Below are 18,113 nucleotides of genomic sequence, written 5' to 3' on the forward strand. Positions count from 1 at the left end.
AATTTCAACGAGACATTCGCTTCCAAGTTGAACGAACCAACCTTTATTCGAGTGCCAAATACGGGCAAGCTCAATCTTTCTGTAAAATTTGAACTGATCCAACAAAACAAGCTTTAAGTTTATTTTTCATATGCACTATTGATATGCACTATTAAGCACATTCTAAGCTCTTCATTTTGTTACAGTGGATTAAACTTGTGCTTTTCCATCGGTTTTTCTGGGGTCCATACTTTTTCCTCACCTTGTCCTGACGTCCAGTTTACACCTATTGATGACACAGGAGAGCTCAAAGAGGACAGGGAACCATCCCTTGACCCAGATGCGATCCTCCTCATCAATGGGTGTCTCGTGGTCGCCGACGTGCTCACGGAACATCTAAGAGAGAGATCAAGAACGGGAAAAATGACACTTGTACGTTGTACTGCAATTATTCAGTCGACATGCACTGGACTTTTGTTTGACAAGACAACGGGTTTAGACAGAAGGCCCATAGGCTTCTGTAACATCTTGGTTTCTGATCAATCAAGCGATCCTGCAGAACCACGATGTTTTTTTCCGGAAATCACAAAATCTAGGCGAGTAACCTTTCTGCACGAGGGATACTGGGCGATGCTGTCAGAATGGTGGGCTCTGAAGAATCAGAGGAGTGAACAGAATGAAGGTTTCATGCAGAGTTGCTTCGTGCATGAGCTTGTTATGGGTTTCTGGAAGATTACGCATTATTGCAGACTTTGTTTCTGCAGAACGATGAGTGTCCATAGAATTGTGGGTTTCAGCAGACATGACTTGTCTAGAGAATCTTCTGTATTTAATACAGAAGGGCTGGATTTTTTTTAAAGTTTGCACTTTCAATGGGAATAACACCTTTATGTGAAATCGTTGCTTTCTTTGCCACTGTAGATTTAAGCAGATTCTTTGGTATATGCAATGGTCAAATCTCTTTCTTCAAACGCGTATTCTGAGTATTAGCTAGTTTAAGTACCTGTAGAAGTTGTCAGAAATATACGTGTCTGTAAGACATAGGTCTTCTCCAAATCTCTTACTATTTCTATTGAACTTTTTTAACAGGATTCAATAAAAAATGTCTTCTGCTCCCTCATGAAGTCCACTATAAAAGAAAAACCAAGTCTGGTACCCAGACTCACCTGAGGCTTTTCCATGACGTATTTGGCACAGCTACGGATGAGGCGGATGGCCTCCATGCTGGTGTCTGGGAAAGCGGCGTTGCAGGCAAACTCCGACAGACACTTGACGGCGTCTTGGAACGAGTCCAGGATGGCGCCAAAATACTTCTCAAAGACGTTGCCTGAAGGGAAAAGCGAGAATTGGAATGCCATGCATGACGAAGTCAAGCTGCCTCAAAAATCAAGTCCCAGTAGGCTATGTTACGAAGGCATGCAATATCAAGGTGAATATGCAAATATGGCGCTCTCCACTGCACATATCGAAAACCAATAACGAAAGTTAGAGCTGCTTCTAAAATGCTACATTTTCAGTGTGACTAACATGTAGACAATTTACAGATTGCTGAGACTGAAACGTAAAATTTTTTGCCCTTCTCCCGGTTTGGTGGTCACTCATTTCGAACTTTTCCAATCTGTTTTGTGAAGTTTTGTAACTTGGTGAAAAAGCCTTGTCACTGAGCACACTTACTGATGATGTTGCCGGTCGTCTGGAAAGCCAGTTCCACGATCCCTTCTTCGTGGTCGGCCGCAGCCAGGTGGAAGACGGAGAAGACATTCTTCCAGCCGGAGCGGATGTTGATGGCCTGTGAGTTGACCATCTGGGCTATGCAGCGCACCACCATGTCCCTGATGGTGGGCGATCTAGGAGAGCAGACAACACAGGTGATGCAAAATGAACAAACCGTGGCTTCAACTACTTTGCGGCATCTGTCCCACAAGTTTCAATCATTTCAAATTAAAAGCAAACTTTTGCCGCCAGACGTGAAAGCGCACCACAAAAAGAGGACTAAAGGAGCGATTCTCAAAGAAATGTGATACCTAAAAAGCTACAGCCAGGGACCAATTTCATAGAGACACTTAAGCACAAAAGTTGCTTAAGCGTGAAAACCTTGCTTAAAAAAAAACAAAGGGTACCAGCTCAAACTCTATCTGACTGTCATGCTAACCAAAAGACAGCTAAATACGATCCCAAAACAATATATATCGCAAGGAGTTTTGGCTGGTTACCTGATTTATCAAGCAAGATTTTCTCGCGCTTATGCAAATTTTGTGCTTAAGCAGCTCTATGAAATTGGTCCACGGTGTCTCAGGTTATGACAACTAATGGTCAAAAGTCCATCTTTATAAAATTTATCATCGGAGAAGGGCAACAAGTGAACTACAATAAAACATGGAATTCCGCAGCAATAAACATTCCTTTTAAACTTTGAAAGGAGACAACCATATTGGCTTTTTTTTAACAAAACTTCTTACCCCATCCGAAATGCAAGGAACCATGTAAAACAAAGAGAAAAAGAAGTAAAACAGAACGGAACTGAAAGGCAAGAGACGGGAATTAACGAAATGCAAGGCGAACGTTGCGATCCCATGGAGAGGGGAAAAAAAAAATCAGTGCTCAAAATGAGGAAGGGCATGGGGAGAAAAACAAAGCCAAGCCGGGAGAAACGGCGGACGGGGAGGAGAGCGACTGACTTGTTCTTCTTCATGATGTACTCAAACGGCCGCAGGAACTCCTTCTGGAACTTGAAGTTGGGCAGCTCTCCTTTCTCCAGGAACTTCATGGACAGCTGGCGGAGCGAGTCGATGGCAAAGAAGGCCACGTCCTCCTTGGGGTTGCATCCCACCTGCGTCGAGAATTGGTAGTTTTTGCAGTTATGTTAGAACGTCAGAGCGCCCTCCAACGTGCACAGCTACAACGGCAGTGGTGCATTTAGCTCTGCTTCAACACCCAAAATCCATTCCAGAATTTGACAATAAAGGAAAAGCTCTTTGTGATACAATGGCCGTAGCAAAAAATGCAATTATTCAAAAACAAACATAATCAATTAATGCACTTCGACTGATTCCTGGCTTTTCTTGAAGTGGTGTCGCCAAAGTTCTTTCATGTCCAGCTTTGAACTCCAATGGAAAATGCGTCTTGGAATTCAGAGCAAAAGTCAAACTCATGGACCATGAACAGCAATATTTGAAATTCCCTTGAGAAATTTGGAACACAACCATTGCCCGGGCATGTTGATGAACAGAAAAAAATTGTGAAAGTGCCCAATGTTAGGGCACAACAATTACTGGGACGGGCAAACGTTTCTGTTTACCACTTGGGCAATCTTCGTATTAAAGTTGGACGCACTCACCTTGTTGAAGTGGTCGCCGAGTATGCTCCAGATGCGTGACCACTGGACGCGCACCCGGCCCATGTTGTAGTAGGAGATCTCCACGATCTTGGTCAGGCTGAACATGCGGCAGGTGTTGGTGGCCTGGAGCTCGTCCACCGACACTTGGCACAGGGCCTGCACAAAGTCAACTGCAAAAGGGGAAAGGTGCGTTGTGTGAGTGTTTCAACAGCGGCGCAGCCAGGGTTCTGTCACTAGACCACTCTCACTTTGCCCACGACTTGTATGGGCAGATAAAGTTTGCAGAAATGTCACCGTTTAATTGGTTTTTGATTTTACCTCAAATTCGTTGAATACGGACATTTTTAGATTTAAATAGAGTTGCATTTTCATTCAGTATTTGGTGTATTATCACCTAGTATTCTGATAGTTGCGAGGGACTTTTCACACTTCAATTATTCTTGTTACTTTTGAACTAACGGCCAACCATAGTTTTAGCGGCCACATGTGGGAAAAACACGACTCTGACATCAACAGAGCAGACACCATAGGCGGGTACTGGGTAGCTGGATGTTAACGTCGTCATTTACCTATTGCGTCACCGTCCAGTCGGGTGGAGCCGGTGAATATCCGATCCACGGCGACCACAATGCCCTGCGAGGAGGTCTCCCCCATTGCTTCCTGCAGGCTGGCCATCTTCTTCTGGTCCATGTGAACCCTGGTCACTGTGATAAACGAGAACAGGAATCCTGGTGAGTGACATCGGAACAGAAAAGGCCACAGACTGAAGCTGAGACCTCAAATCCATTCTTCCAATCAAACTGTCTAAAATACAAGACTACAGTCAACGAGTTGGTATGCACAGAGTAGGGAAGGGATGTTGATGGCACTGCTTACAACTTGTAGACTTAGTTGCAGTGCTGTAGTTAAGACCTCTTATGACCATTATAAGACCTCTTCAGACCAGCTCTTAAGTGCAGCTAAAGTGCTTACCATCTCCAGATTCCAACAGGTCGTTGTGATGTCCGGAACTCCTGTGACCCCCGGCTGAGCCGCTGCCCGTGCCGGCGATGAATTTCCTCTTGACCCCCGTGCCGATGAGCTGAGCCAATTCCAGCTGAGATATGCACTTCAGGATCTGGGGACGGCAGGAACGAACAACGGGCTCAGGCCAGTGATACATATGTATTTCACACACTTCATGCCTTCAGTGTTTAATAGGACGGGCCTGGGCTTTGTCGTCTTCTTGCAGCCAGGGAGAAGGGGGATAGGTGAGACCCGCCCCCTTCCCAAGATCTTGGCTGTCCAGTGACTGATCATTGTGTAGGGCTATGCCGAAAATCTGAATATCCAATCGATTATCGATTAAGGTAGGCAAATTTTCTTTTGTTTTAAATGAGAAAACTTGCACTTTGGAGGCTGGTTTCAAGCAGATTCAAATGAAAAGCGACAGAAATCTTACGATTCAAAGAGTAAATTATTCATTAAACAATTTAAAAGGAGTAGAAATTTTCAACAGGGCAAGAAATATTCCTATTGTTCATCTCTTAAATCTTGCTAAATCGCGGCTGGAGATACTCCTAGATGTGAGAAACTATAATATAATTTATAATGTACAATTGTGTGCTTTATTGCAACTGATTTTGTGTATGATTTGTTCATCAACAATCAATCAACTGCATATTTGGATATTCGACCGAATTGAAGGTCGAATATTCGAATAGTTAATTAATTAGTCAAATTGACTCAGCCTAATCACTGTGAAACTTGGCATGTAAAGACATCTATATGAGTAATTAAAACTGTACCAAGTACCTGCCCATGTCTGAAACGGGCTTCCAGAGCTACGGCTAGGTCTATTGGTCTCCACACATTTCCAATGGAGCGAAGACCTAGCCCTAGCTCTAGACAACAGATTCGGATGCAGCCCAAGTGTTAGTATTTCCTGTGCTTATCTTCATCTTAAAATTTGTTGACTATGTCTCCTGCCTTTTGCAAAGTCATTTTTTGGCAACTGAAAATGGCTAGAAATAATCCTAACGTGAAGTGGTCAGTGGGCACGTATTGGGTCAGATTCAGTGTTCTGTAGGCCCTAATCAGTCAGAGGAAACAGCAACAATTTCATAATGCTTTTAAGCAGTAAGACCTTGCATTTCATGTTGGTGTTAAACTGTGTAATACTACAGTCATTTGCAAAAGTTTGGGACCACCCACATAAGTCATTTTTTGGCAACTGAAAATGGCTAGAAATAATCCTAACGTGAAGTGGTCAGTGGGCACTTATTGGGTCAGATTCAGTGTTCTGTAGGAAACAGCAACAATTTCATAACGCTTTTAAGCAGTAAGACCTTGCATTTCATGTTGGTGTTAAACTGTGTAATACTACAGTCATTTGCAAAAGTTTGGGACCACCCACATAAGTCATTTTTTGGCAACTGAAAATGGCTAGAAATAATCCTAACGTGAAGTGGTCAGTGGGCAAGTATCGGGTCAGATTCAGTGTTCTGTAGGCCCTAATCAGTCAGAGGAAACGGCAACAATTTCATAACGCTTTTAAGCAGTAAGACCTTGCATTTCATGTTGGTGTTAAACTGTGTAATACTACAGTCATTTGCAAAAGTTTGGGACCACCCACACAAAATGCATTAACCTGAAGGAAAACCAAACTTAAACCAATCGCTCATGGCAACTTACGTTCATTTACAATGTGCAACCTTAGTATCTTGGTTAAAGAGCAATTTGACTACATTTCCATGATTTGAAATATGAACAGTCCAATATTTAGTGTGCCCTCCTTTTTTTCTGATGACTTGGACTGGCTTTTTTCACCCGTACTGCCTTACAGACAAAATGTCACACAAGAACTGCCTTTGCAAAAAATTTCATTCATGACTGTGTTACTTAAGTTCAATAGTACATGTAAAACTATTACTGGCTATAACAACAACTTTGAAAATAAAAAAAAAATAGAAAATTTAAAGAGAGAAAAACACTGTAGTATCTTGGAGGCTAGTGGCTATGCCGCTTTTGGAAAATTCTACCCGGGGCACCTACCTCTAGCCACGCCCTGCCCAAGTAGTTGCCATCCGTGTGGGCCACCGTGATGAGCGTCTTGATGGTGTCGATGTTCTTGGCCTTCATCTCGGTGATGGAGGAGTTGGCCGTCAGCAGGGTGAAGCGGCAGAGTGCCTGGATGTAGGCGTCTCGCTCCATCTCCAGCCGGAAGATGCAGGCGATGCGCACGGCGCAGCGGATGCCGTCCAGACAGTGGGTGGCGATCTCTGGGTCGTCGCAGTCCTGCAGGCCCACGCTGAAGGCGGCCAGGAAAGGCGTCCAGGCGACCTGGAAAGGAAGAGGGCAAGCCGTGTCTGAATTACTAAAGGCCTGTCTGTCCTTGGCGTGAAGGCAAACATGAAAAAGCCTGTGTCAAACGAAATGATAGTTGTGTTTCTGCTTACCGGACCAAGCCTAGAAACTCAAGCACAACCTCATGTTTTTATTCAAACAACGAATATAACCTTCTGATACAAACCCATGATCTAATTCCGAGTACTAGGTACACTGTTCATTTTTTCCCCCATTTTTTGAAATTCTACTTTTTAAAACTGATTAAATTCAAACGAGTGTTTTTTTCTTGTCTTGTACACACGACCATCTCCAGTCAAAATTCCAACCTGCTGCTTGACTGTGTGATCAAATGACCGTCGATGAGCCAAGGGTGAAATCTGGGGTTAAAAAACATCGACCTTGAGCATGCTCTGGAAACTTGCCTGCACCAAAAGCCAGCAATCTACCTCCTTTCTCTTTCTTCTATACCGACCCTTATCTTCAAGCAAGCTTTTATTCTGGATCCTGATTAGTCAATCCATGGCAACAACAGAGTAGTATTATACCATACCGCGTGGTCCATATCACAGACAGTAGAATTCACGGCAGGCAAGGAGCTATAAATTCAAGTACCGCATCTGCGTTGATTGTGTATCGTTACGTGCATTCAGACACCCATCTGATACAATTCCCCCCTCTGCGCTCCAACACTGCATGTCCAATTTAAGAATGATCGCTTGGATCTAAGATGAGCTTTGAAGCGTTTCATGGTGGAGGTAGCAAGTTAGTTATAGAGGTTCACAGTTGCACCACTGAAGGATATCTCTTTCTGAGCATGCGTGGTTCCCTCCGTTTTTTTTTTTCAGAAAAGAATAGCCTCCAGTTCTTTTCAGAACCACACGTGCTCAGAATAAGGGATATCCTTGCATGGCGCTACCTCAAACCTCTATTATAAAACATGAATCAAAAATGTTGAAAATTTCAATACTAGGTGAATTATCTAATAAATGACATCTGGTTTCGTGTACGGCATCCGTATTCCATCTTTATAGCGCATCATGAAGGTGCAAGACATTGTTTGCTACCGAATGAATGCTCATGGGACAGTTTGTGTGCTATCGGTGACTCACTTTGAACATGGGCCTGACGTGCTCGTGGTGTGTGGCGCTGGTGAAGCTGGTCATGACGTGACTAACGCTCTCCATCAGCACCTTGGCCGTGTTGGACAGGGCCTCCATCTCCATGTTGTACAGCAATCTCCGCTGCTTCTCGCTGGTCACATCTGCGTCAGAAACACAACACGCGTTTTGAATGATTACCCCACGGAGATACGTTAGGCCAAACGCTGTTGTGCGCGCTTGTGTTTACTGGGGCGGATCTCTGAATTGCCCAAAGCAAAAAACCTGACATGAAAAGCGCCCCCTTGCAAAGAATGTCCTGTTTAAAAACCATCTAAGTTATAAATGCCATCGGCTGACATTTCATTATAGCAATAGATAGAAATTGCCTGCACCATTTTCAAGGGGGACATCGACAGTAGGACACCTCATCTACCTCTAGCGTGTGATGACCAGTGTTTTATTCAAGTCCATCACAAGTCCCTGTAAGTCCATCACAAGTCATTCAGTCTTAGGCCAATTCACAAGCTATTCCAGTGAGCTGTGACAAAAGTATTCTTTTGTTATTGTTCACCTTCATGCCTACAACTGGCCTTGTGAAAGGACTTGCGACTGGACTTGCGAAAGGACTTGTGACTGGCCTTGTGAAAGGACTTGCGACTGGCCTTGTGAAAGGACTTGCGACTGGACTTGTGAAAGGACTTGCGACTGGACTTGTGAAGGACCTGTGATGGACTCAAATAAACCACTGGTGATGACATACTGTTGGTAAGTCCGGGCGACGCATTCTTGCATATTCAAGAACAGCTCGATTTGCTGTTCTTATGTCAGCTGCTCAAATGCCAGGAACATACAGTCGGTTATCGCTGGTAGTTAGTGACATGCAACGTGAAGCATGGTGGCGTCCATGCACATTAATGAAGGGTAAAGGTTTGGATTTCTAGTCAGCATGCTCTCCTATTTAAAACGGAACATTCATTTCTGTAGTATGAAATGAAATTTTATTAATGCCAATTGTACAAAACTTTTCCATCCTCTCCAGCTTGGTCAGCCATCTCGTTTTTTTTTCTCTTCAAAAATCAAAATCCCGCACATTTTTCTGTGTCTCTGCGCAAATCCCTGACGAGGACTTGGCATGTGATCCTGTGTCCGAGAACAGCATTCTGGGGTCATGTTCCCACGGTTCACGCACGGGAATGCGACTGCCCGAGCTCGACCTGTAAGCCCACGATGGTTTGCGCGTGTACCGCACGGACGGTGCCCCCGAAAACTCCACTGCCGAAAGTCCTGGGGAAAACAAAAAAAATCAAGACTGGACCTACTTGTTGCGGTGACCACCTTGTTGCTGGCCGTGGCTTTCATCTTGATCTCGTTGCCTGCGATCTCATCGTAGATCTCCGATAGGTACTCAGGCGGAAGGTCCTTGCTGTCGTTGATGCCCCGATTCATCCGGATGTAGTCATCCTTGGATATCTTGTGCTTGACCTGAGGGTCAAAGGTGAAAGGTCAAAGCGTAAGGTCACACCTGTTTGGCTACACTTTAGATGTCACAAAAAAGGAACAGTTTTCTAAGATTTAATGTTTAGAACTTCTCGAGGATGGGTGTGGACAATTTCTGCACCCCTATTTCAGTGTTTATTGTTTAAAGAGTAATGAATAGGGAGTCAGGTTGGCACAGTAGTCCTTTCCTTGCCTTCCACCTCTGCGGTCAGGGTTCGAATCCCGGCCTGGTCCACATGTGGATTGGGTTTTCAGTCCCTACCCGATTCCTTGGGTTTTACCCAAAATATTCCTCTTAGGGTTTTCTTCCCACCTCTAAAACCGTAACGGCTTCTTATTGTCTCCTCTCTACAGGTTTCTTCAGGCTTGCGAGCTGCAGTGCGCTTTTGAGGAATGCTTGGTGTCATCACCACAAATGACCATTAATAATAGCTTGTAATTTACAGCTTTTGTTCTGAGTTGGAGTGTTATTAACTGGCCTGTCTGACTGGGTCGCTGCCCAGATGTCATTTAAATTGACTTTAAAGTCTAGAAATAAAAGGTTTTTTATCACAATATCAATGAATATAAATGATGACAGAAACCGGCACAATGTACACACGTACAACAAAAAATAAAAATTGAAGAAATGGAGGTTATTAGCAACAATCCAATGAAAAGAACACCCAATTTGATTGTAAGGACGGCTACGACTTCACAGCAAAAATAATGGACAAGTTTGATCAAGGACCATAGTTAACCATAGTTTGACTATCTCTGATTGAATGCACGTTAGTCGACGATGATTGGATTAGACAAGTCAACTATTCGTGACCAGCATACCGAGGTTGGTCGCGTTGTTGGTTGCCATAAACTGTGTTTAGTGGCACAGTGCAGAGGACCACTTGTAAGAAAAATGCTGGGAAAACAGTATGTCACTAGTAAACGACCATTTTCAGTTTTAATTTTGCTATTTTTCCCTTCCTGCGGCTACTTTCTCTCCCCTTCGGCCTAACGACCTGACAACGGTTGACGAGGGTCGTTCGCACTGCAACTTCACTGTTCATGCCCACTAGTAAACTAGTGGTCCTTGACTGAACTTGCCTAAAGATAAAGCAAAGCAGATAGACTATAGTCCTGCTAGTAATTATTGGCTGAAACGGGCATCATTTTGCGTATCAACACCACGAAGTACTGTAGTACTCATCCATAGATGTGTGCGCCGCTTCAGAGCGTATTTTACAGAAATGCGTTATATTCATCTTCACAAAGCAGCACTCGGTGCCGTGCGGCACGTGCTGCGTGAATTGTCGTTTTCAGGAATTGACCTTTTCCTTAATTTAAACAGTTAAAACGAGTTTTAAGAAGCATCTGTCAGTTAAGTCACGTATTTACGGGTGAATCAAATCATGTTACACCTTTCAAAGTGTTTTTATCCATGCTACAATGACAAAACACACATGAGTACTACTTCGTAAAAACGAAAATCGTTCGATTATGCATCAGTGTACGATGTGCGCGCGCATACTTGAGTGCTACTTTGTGAAAGCGAAATTGCTGTAAGCACGGTTTTCACGAAGTAGCAGGTAAGTGCAGTTGAGTGCTACTTCGTAGTGTTGGTGGAGATTTCTTTAGTATTGCCAACAGTTCAATGTAGACCCACCTGTGAACTGTGCAGGTCTGTTGTCAACAATATGATGGAGTAGGCCAGGACATAAGCCACGTCCGCGCTGGCAAAGATGGTCTGCTTGATGTTGGTGTCCACGTAGCGACTGGCAAACTTCTCCATCATGCGGTCGATCTTCTGGGCCTCACCGGGCAGTCGAAAGCCCTCCAGGAACGAGCGCAGGGCCGTGACAAAATCCTTGTCTGAGAAGTCCATTTGGTCCACGTACGCGTACATCACTTCTTTGTTGAACCTTGACAATTAGGGGGAAAAATGGAAGCAAAATAACAAAACGTACGTCACCCTCTGTGCAAAATACAGAGAATGTTGTCGCTCATGAACAGAATTCAATTTGCTTTACAGTTCAGAATCGAATCTATAGGGAAAACGTTAGTTACAGTTAAGATTTCTTGTTCTGATTGTGTTGTTTGGGGCTCCAAGGGATTTTGCCCATTCTGATGAAAAACAAGTCAACTATATAATACACAATATAAGTAGTGAACTAGTGAATGGGAACCAGTGTAAGCAAGTGGTCTGTTTTCATAGAGCAGTGTAATTGTTCAGCAACATTTCATAATCTCACTCTCAGGGAACAAGTAACCTGTGGTGACATGAAGACACAAAATGATCTCATCTCTGTGAAACCCACTGACCTTCAAGAATGAGAACCTGCTTAAAAATGCCACTGGCCGTTAGACATGAAGCCAGCGTCTTCCATATTACCACTCCATGAACCATAGACTTGTGTGAGGAGTTTCTTGGGGATTGAGGCGATTGACACTGGTTCCCTCCACACATTCCAGTCTAGGAACTGGGAACCAGCTCGTGGCTTTACTCATTTTTGCAGCTTTGAACGGCCACCAACAAGTTCTATTCTAGATTTATAAATAGCACTCAAATGAATTTTATAAATGTGTGTAAAAGGTTTCACTTTCATTACTTTTCATTTTCTCCCATGAAGTCTCCCAGCACCGTGGTATTCAAGCGATCGTCCTTGTGGAAGAATTCCGCAATGTCTTCTGGTCTCTTACCCAGAATGCCGTGCTCTTGCAGGAAAGCGATGCCCTTCATGGGCTTCTTATTGAACCTGGGGAGAATTTGACGAGAGGAACCAGTTTCAAAACCTAAGATGTACAAAATCTTCTACAAGATATACGCTCTTTCACCACATAGGTCGCACATCCCACAGATAAGAAAAGTCTGTGCAGGTGGACCACGTGTTCAACTCAGATGCCAAATATGGCCTACTGTAGCAATTAGGGCTCCATGGTGGGGCCTCCAAGTGCCACAAAATAGCGTACAAGCGTCCGTCCATGGTCAGTGTTTGTGGTGCCTGACTTCATTTTCAAATATCAGCAGCTGGACTTTGTCTTTTTTCTAAAATTTGATTTTTCGGCCAAAAATAATCTACATGTAAGCAAGAGTAATTTTCAAGGTCCTTTTAGGATAACGGCCTTTCCATGACTATGTCGACCCACAAATGCAAAAGTTAAAGACCTTTAAAATAATCTTGCAAATGGCAGACCAATCGAAGCCTCCACCTTTTTTACCCACACAGAGTAAATTTTTATCAGCAGGAGAAAACTGAGTCATACATCAAAAAAGAGAGCCCTGTTTATTCTTTGTCATGCAAATTTGAACAAAATTACTGAAAAGGTTGCCGTGAGACTCATTTCGCCAGATCTAGTAAACACGTGTAGTTTTATCCATACCAGTAGACACACGGTACTAAACCGGGTTAGTCTTTTTTCAAGTCGTTACATCAACGTACATTTCAATGCCCTGCTCCATTATCTCCTTCTGCTGTTTCTGGCTCTCAAACATCTCGGGGCTGTCGATGGGCGTGGCCTGCGACGGCAGGTTGGAGGTGGAGCTCGAGTGGGTGGAGTTGAGTGACCCCTGGCTGCCCGAGCTGGTCATGGTGCCCTGGCCGCTGTCTGCATCTGCTTGGTCACCCCCGACAGCCTTTTCTTGACCTGCATACAGAATACGTTCCATTGCCTACAGTTGGCCAATTTTGGCACACCAAATCAGATGTGTAGCAGGACGCATTTTCATCTAATTGAGTAACCTTCGGTCCAAACTTTCAGCCATTCCACTCAGGTCCAAATTGGTGACTAGCTGACTCTAGTCACTGTGGGCAAAGGACGCAACTGAGCTTCCTTGGCATGATGACTCAATCGGACTTGCGTCACTCTCTTCAAAATGATTCATATCAAATTGCACAGTTCACTCATTGCGACACTGCCATGAGATCAACTTAGAGCGAGACTTACAGCGCGCCCAAAGCAGCAGTAACCAGTGGTGTAGTTCTTGTATTCATACTTGTACTCGTATTCGCAAGAAATATTTCCATGTACTTGTACTTATGAAGTACTCATTCTCATAATGCTATATTTGTACTCGTACTCACAAAAGAAAATTCTATGTAACCATTATGTAGAAAGAAATATTCGTACTCATAAAACCACATTTCTAAGTACTCACACTCATGCAGAAGTACTCTTACTCACACTTGCACGCAATAATTTGTGTACTCCTACTCATACTCATGTAGATGTACTCGTACTCATGGAAATAAACTGGCTACAACATTGGCCCTTACCAAGGTTGGTCTGTATGTTAGGGTTGATGTAGAGATCCTTGCTCCACTCCACCATGCATTTGAGGATGGAGACCAGGCAGTGCAGCCCCTTGATGCGCATGCGCTTCTCCTGCTGGGGCGTGGCGCCCAGGTCCATGGCGTGCCGGCCCTGGGCGATCTTGGACAGGTCGCCCACCAGCCGCTCGAAGATGTTGGCACTGGACAGGTCGCAGTCGTAGTTGAGGTAGATGTCGACCACGCACTGGGCATCTGGCAGCACAAAAAAACATCGACTTTGTAAAAATGTTTCCTTCTGTCTGGGCCACAGACCGGGCTTTTGGCAAGGGCACAAAGGCTATGATTGTGAAAGTTACTCTCTTTACTCTGCGGTTTGTTTACACACAAACGAGTGTACTCAAGTTAACAGCCAGTAACATGCTCAAAATCAGCCCTACACAGGCATGAATTTTCTGGCGTTACACTAGACAGGTGAATAAATCCCCCCCCACTTTTTAAAGGCAGACCACACTGCATTTGAATTTTGAGGTTATTTTGAACTTTCCAACAGCCTTAATATGGTCACTAGCATTGAAAAATAGATTAACAACAGCCACAATGTGGTCAATGCCATTGAAAAGTAGATTAACAACAGGCACAATGTGGTCAATGCCATTGAAAAGTAGATTAACAACAGGCACAATGTGGTCCATGGCATTGAAAACTACATCAACAACAGCCACAATGTGGTCCATGGCATTGAAAAATACATCAACAACAGCCACAATGTGGTCCATGGCATTGAAAAATACATCAACAACAGCCACAATGTGGTCCATGGCATTGAAAAATACATCAACAACAGCCACAATGTGGTCCATGGCATTGAAAAATACATCAACAACAGCCACAATGTGGTCCATGGCATTGAAAAATAGTTAACAGTGCTAAAGCTTAAAATGCACTGTTTTGATGTACGGTTAGGACATGTGAAAGTGTACATCAGATGTGCATCTGGATCATGGTCAGCAGTTCAGAGGTACTGCAAATTGTTACGTCCCATACCTGCACATATCCTCGTCAGAGCTTGGACCACCATCCACTTCTGCTCAAAGGAACTGGTGGGCGTCTCCAGAATGTTGAGGAAAATCTCCTTGAAGAAAACCTGATCTCAAAAGAAGAAGAAAAATAACTGGTCCTGGCTTGGTTGGGAGGACATGTTTGAGGAGGGGAAGCTGGTGTCGTAGGGTCTGCCAAAAGGAAGTCAAGGCAAGTGGCACAAGTATGGGGGAGGGGGGGCACATGCCCACCCCCCTGGAGGTCCATTACTCCACTCTGGGTGCCCCCATTTACATTTTGGAACATGTATAGGACCAAGTATAAGCCACACTAAATTTCCTTTCAATACCCCCTTGGAAACAAAAGTTGGGACCCTGGGTACCCCCTCAGAAATTTTGTAATCCTTATATATCCCCCAGTGCTAAAGGTGGCACACACCAACCTCAATCTGCATCTTGAGGTGAGTCTTGAAGAGGCTGAGGAGCGTCAGGAAGATGGCCAGGGAGAGCTCGAAGACCTCCGGCACGGCCGAGACGCCGTTCTTGGACAGCGCTACGCACAGGTACTGCTTGATGGCCGTGATGAACATGTCGTTGGTGCGGAACACAGGGCCGGCACTCTGCAGTACCGACAGGAGCAGGTGGAGGGAGAGGACCTTGGAACGCAGCTCGTGCGACCTGCGAGATCAAACAGAAAAGTTTCCAAGGTAATTGGGAGGAGGTAGCTTTGACATCAAAATATTCTCTCAATCTTTTATTACTGTGATCGGGGCATAACTCTAGGGCAGTGCATTGGACCAGGTACTAGAATACTCAATTACTAATGTCTGAAACCCACGACATTGTGCCAATGACCAACTTTACAAAGTACTCAGTAACTAACTGAGACACATAGGTTATGCGAACCGGTTTGTCTAAATTTCAACTTTATGTGCACAAAATCAATCTTCATGCATGAACGTAAATACATATAAATGAAATAGCACTAGCGTGTCTATCAGTAACAGGAATGATTCACATTGTACCTGCTGAGCTCATACCTACACACCAAATACAGAAACATGTAAAGTCATGTACATCAGCAAAGAAACTATCATAAGAGACTGGCATTGATAGCATCCCTACTTGGGATCTGCTGGTCCATCAGGCAGTGGTTTCATGGAGAGCTTGCAGAGAGAACGGAACACCAGGAATGCGTCCTTCTGGAGGATGTGGGAGAAGGGCTCCTCCGCCTCCGCTTCGGCATCCCCATCCTCCCCAATAGGAGGCAGGGTTGGCACTGGAGAGGGCGTGGCAGCGGGCGCGGCCGTGGGTGTGGTCACGGGCGTGGCCACTGCCGCTGCTGTGGAATTGGTGGGTTGGGGCTGTGAGGCTTTGACTGGAGCACCTTCTGCATCGTTAGGGGAGTCCCCCAAGGAGACTTCAGTGATGATGTCGCCCAGGATGGAGGTGACAATACCTTGAACGTCCCCTTCTATTAAGAATACATGTAAATGGTAGAGGTTAGCAGCTATCACTCAAAAAAAAAAGACAACGGTGAATGTTAAGTTAAGGCCTCATTGTGTGAATAGATCGTTTCATTTTTTTCACTCAGATAAGATTTCAGAGAGTAAAAGACAAGCTGATGACAGCAGGAATGCAACATGCCCACGAAGCAATGCAACATCAAATGCCCGATGGCTGTAGCCTCAACTTCAGTGGCTCCAAAAATCATGGCGTTTGTGAACCCAATGACAGCCACAACAAGGCTGCACGGGTTGAGGACCAATGTAACATTTGCATGGATTGCTCATATTCTTGTCTTTGACAGAGGTGCCTACCGTTTGCACTGAGCGGGCCATTCTCTGCACTCTCAATACGACCACTACTGCTGGGTTCGGCAACGGAATTTTCTGAATATGACAGAAAAGAAACCAGAAACCCATGAATCTTGTTCACATATAATATCAAGAAATTCTTCACTCAATTCCTACTGTGAGAGTAGCCCTAATGGGCAATCCATGTATTTTTTTAATCATTTTTACTACTGTTTCAGCCAACCACGGCAGTACTTAGGCTAGCTGCGGTTACTAACCATATGTTCTACAGTGAATATTGGAAAGAGTGGCTTATTTTTCAGCAAAATACCCTGAACCCTTCAACCCTTACCCTCCTCAAAAATCCTTCAGGTCTCTTTGGAGGCTTTTGGAGGATTGAGGGTGAGTGGCAAAAGTGCACGGCTGATTACGAAGGACGCCATGCGTGATGGTCATGGGTTAGACCTTGTGTTATCTTTGCTTAGTCGAGCACAAATTCAGCCTGATATTTCTTTTGAATCGACCGCATAACTCACGAATGCCATTCGCAGTGCCTCAACATGACGACAGGAATTGCTGCAGGATTTTGAAAGATTGAGGTAGTGGGCGCACCCGAAAGTAACATTTTCCAGAAATTTTGTAGGATTTTGGAGGATTGAGGATGGTTCCTAGTAAAAAAGGCCTAGGGGGTTAGGGTTAATATTAGACAGCATTAACCCCAACCATCCTCAATAATCCAAATCTTGGCGGTTTTGAAGGATTCAAGCTGTACGGCAAACTTGCATTGCTGATTGCAAAGGATGCACCATGTCGTAGTCTTGGGTTAAACTCTCTGCTTATGCTCAAATTTAAGCCAAGATTATACAAGAAATCATCCACACGGCTTCAGCACACCATTTGCACTGCCTCAACATAATGACAAAAATTGCTAGAGGAAGTCGAAGGACTGGGGCAGTGATCATCCCTCCAAGTAACAATTGTAAGAAGGACCTGGGGTTAGGATTAAGGGTCACCACATCTGCCGCCGGCCAGGGTTGTTATCATTTCAATCCAGCACTGAGAACTTGCTCTGCGATTTTCTCGACTTTTTGTCAAGTACCATCGTTTTAAAGGCTTGCCTGAAATATTGTACTGCCTGGGATAATTCCAGACATACATCGGGTCACGTGGTCAGCAAGTCATCAAATATCTACCTGGTAATGTTGGTGATGGCCCATCTGGTGTTCTGCCAGGACCATCCCCGTTTTCTCCATTGGTAATACATGTAACCGCCGAGGCTTTCTCGGGGTCCTCTTGCAGTGAGCCGGAATCTTTGCTCTGCCGTCTGGCTTCGGTCTCCCCCTCCGCTTTCAACTTGGCATCAGCGACCTACAGTCACAGGGAGAAACTTGCTTTTGGCTACGGCTACGTTCAAAGTAGTTGATTATATGTTTATTTGAATATATTCAACCCCTCCCATACTTCTGCAAGCCGTAAGGTAGCCGCTTAATTTCATTTCCCATGGACACGCGTATCCTTCCAGCCAAAGCCAAGCCCAGTTCAGACTATGGCAATGTATCTGTTGAATAGGCTTGGGTGACTCCCATGTTTGAGAATCGATTTGGGTGTGCTATGAAATATGTAACCTACGAAAAATTGACTCATGAACCTTACTGAGCATGACTCAGTGCACAGAACAGTGACAACTAACTGGGACTTGAGAGGTTGGGCATCCATGAAGAGAGACCAAAAAGAGAAGAGTCAAGATATTTTAACGTTGTTTTTTAGCCAGGAGAAATGATTCCATTGATGAA

General features: G+C 44.4%; 1 protein-coding gene across 2 annotated transcripts in view; it reads right to left on the bottom strand.

Moving 5' to 3' along the window:
• LOC110978672 (brefeldin A-inhibited guanine nucleotide-exchange protein 1-like) overlaps positions 1 to 18,113 on the bottom strand; it is a 55,196-nt gene that overhangs the window by 20,547 nt on the left and 16,536 nt on the right. For both annotated transcript variants that reach the window (XM_022233837.2, XM_022233835.2), the window contains exons 6-24: positions 17,514 to 17,688; positions 16,345 to 16,416; positions 15,650 to 15,998; positions 14,968 to 15,202; positions 14,532 to 14,631; positions 13,491 to 13,739; positions 12,657 to 12,861; positions 11,826 to 11,972; positions 10,883 to 11,138; positions 9,063 to 9,225; positions 7,753 to 7,904; positions 6,350 to 6,637; positions 4,289 to 4,433; positions 3,886 to 4,020; positions 3,317 to 3,486; positions 2,658 to 2,809; positions 1,654 to 1,826; positions 1,146 to 1,306; positions 242 to 375 (exon numbers count right to left, since the gene is read on the bottom strand). In XM_022233837.2, coding sequence (XP_022089529.2) covers positions 242 to 375; positions 1,146 to 1,306; positions 1,654 to 1,826; positions 2,658 to 2,809; positions 3,317 to 3,486; positions 3,886 to 4,020; positions 4,289 to 4,433; positions 6,350 to 6,637; positions 7,753 to 7,904; positions 9,063 to 9,225; positions 10,883 to 11,138; positions 11,826 to 11,972; positions 12,657 to 12,861; positions 13,491 to 13,739; positions 14,532 to 14,631; positions 14,968 to 15,202; positions 15,650 to 15,998; positions 16,345 to 16,416; positions 17,514 to 17,688 — 3,461 coding nt within the window. The remainder of the gene's footprint in view (positions 1 to 241; positions 376 to 1,145; positions 1,307 to 1,653; positions 1,827 to 2,657; positions 2,810 to 3,316; positions 3,487 to 3,885; positions 4,021 to 4,288; positions 4,434 to 6,349; positions 6,638 to 7,752; positions 7,905 to 9,062; positions 9,226 to 10,882; positions 11,139 to 11,825; positions 11,973 to 12,656; positions 12,862 to 13,490; positions 13,740 to 14,531; positions 14,632 to 14,967; positions 15,203 to 15,649; positions 15,999 to 16,344; positions 16,417 to 17,513; positions 17,689 to 18,113) is intronic.

Source organism: Acanthaster planci, linkage group LG18, assembly GCF_054643075.1.
Source record: "Acanthaster planci isolate LZ-2023a linkage group LG18, COTS_SCS, whole genome shotgun sequence".
NCBI lineage: Eukaryota > Metazoa > Echinodermata > Asteroidea > Valvatida > Acanthasteridae > Acanthaster > Acanthaster planci.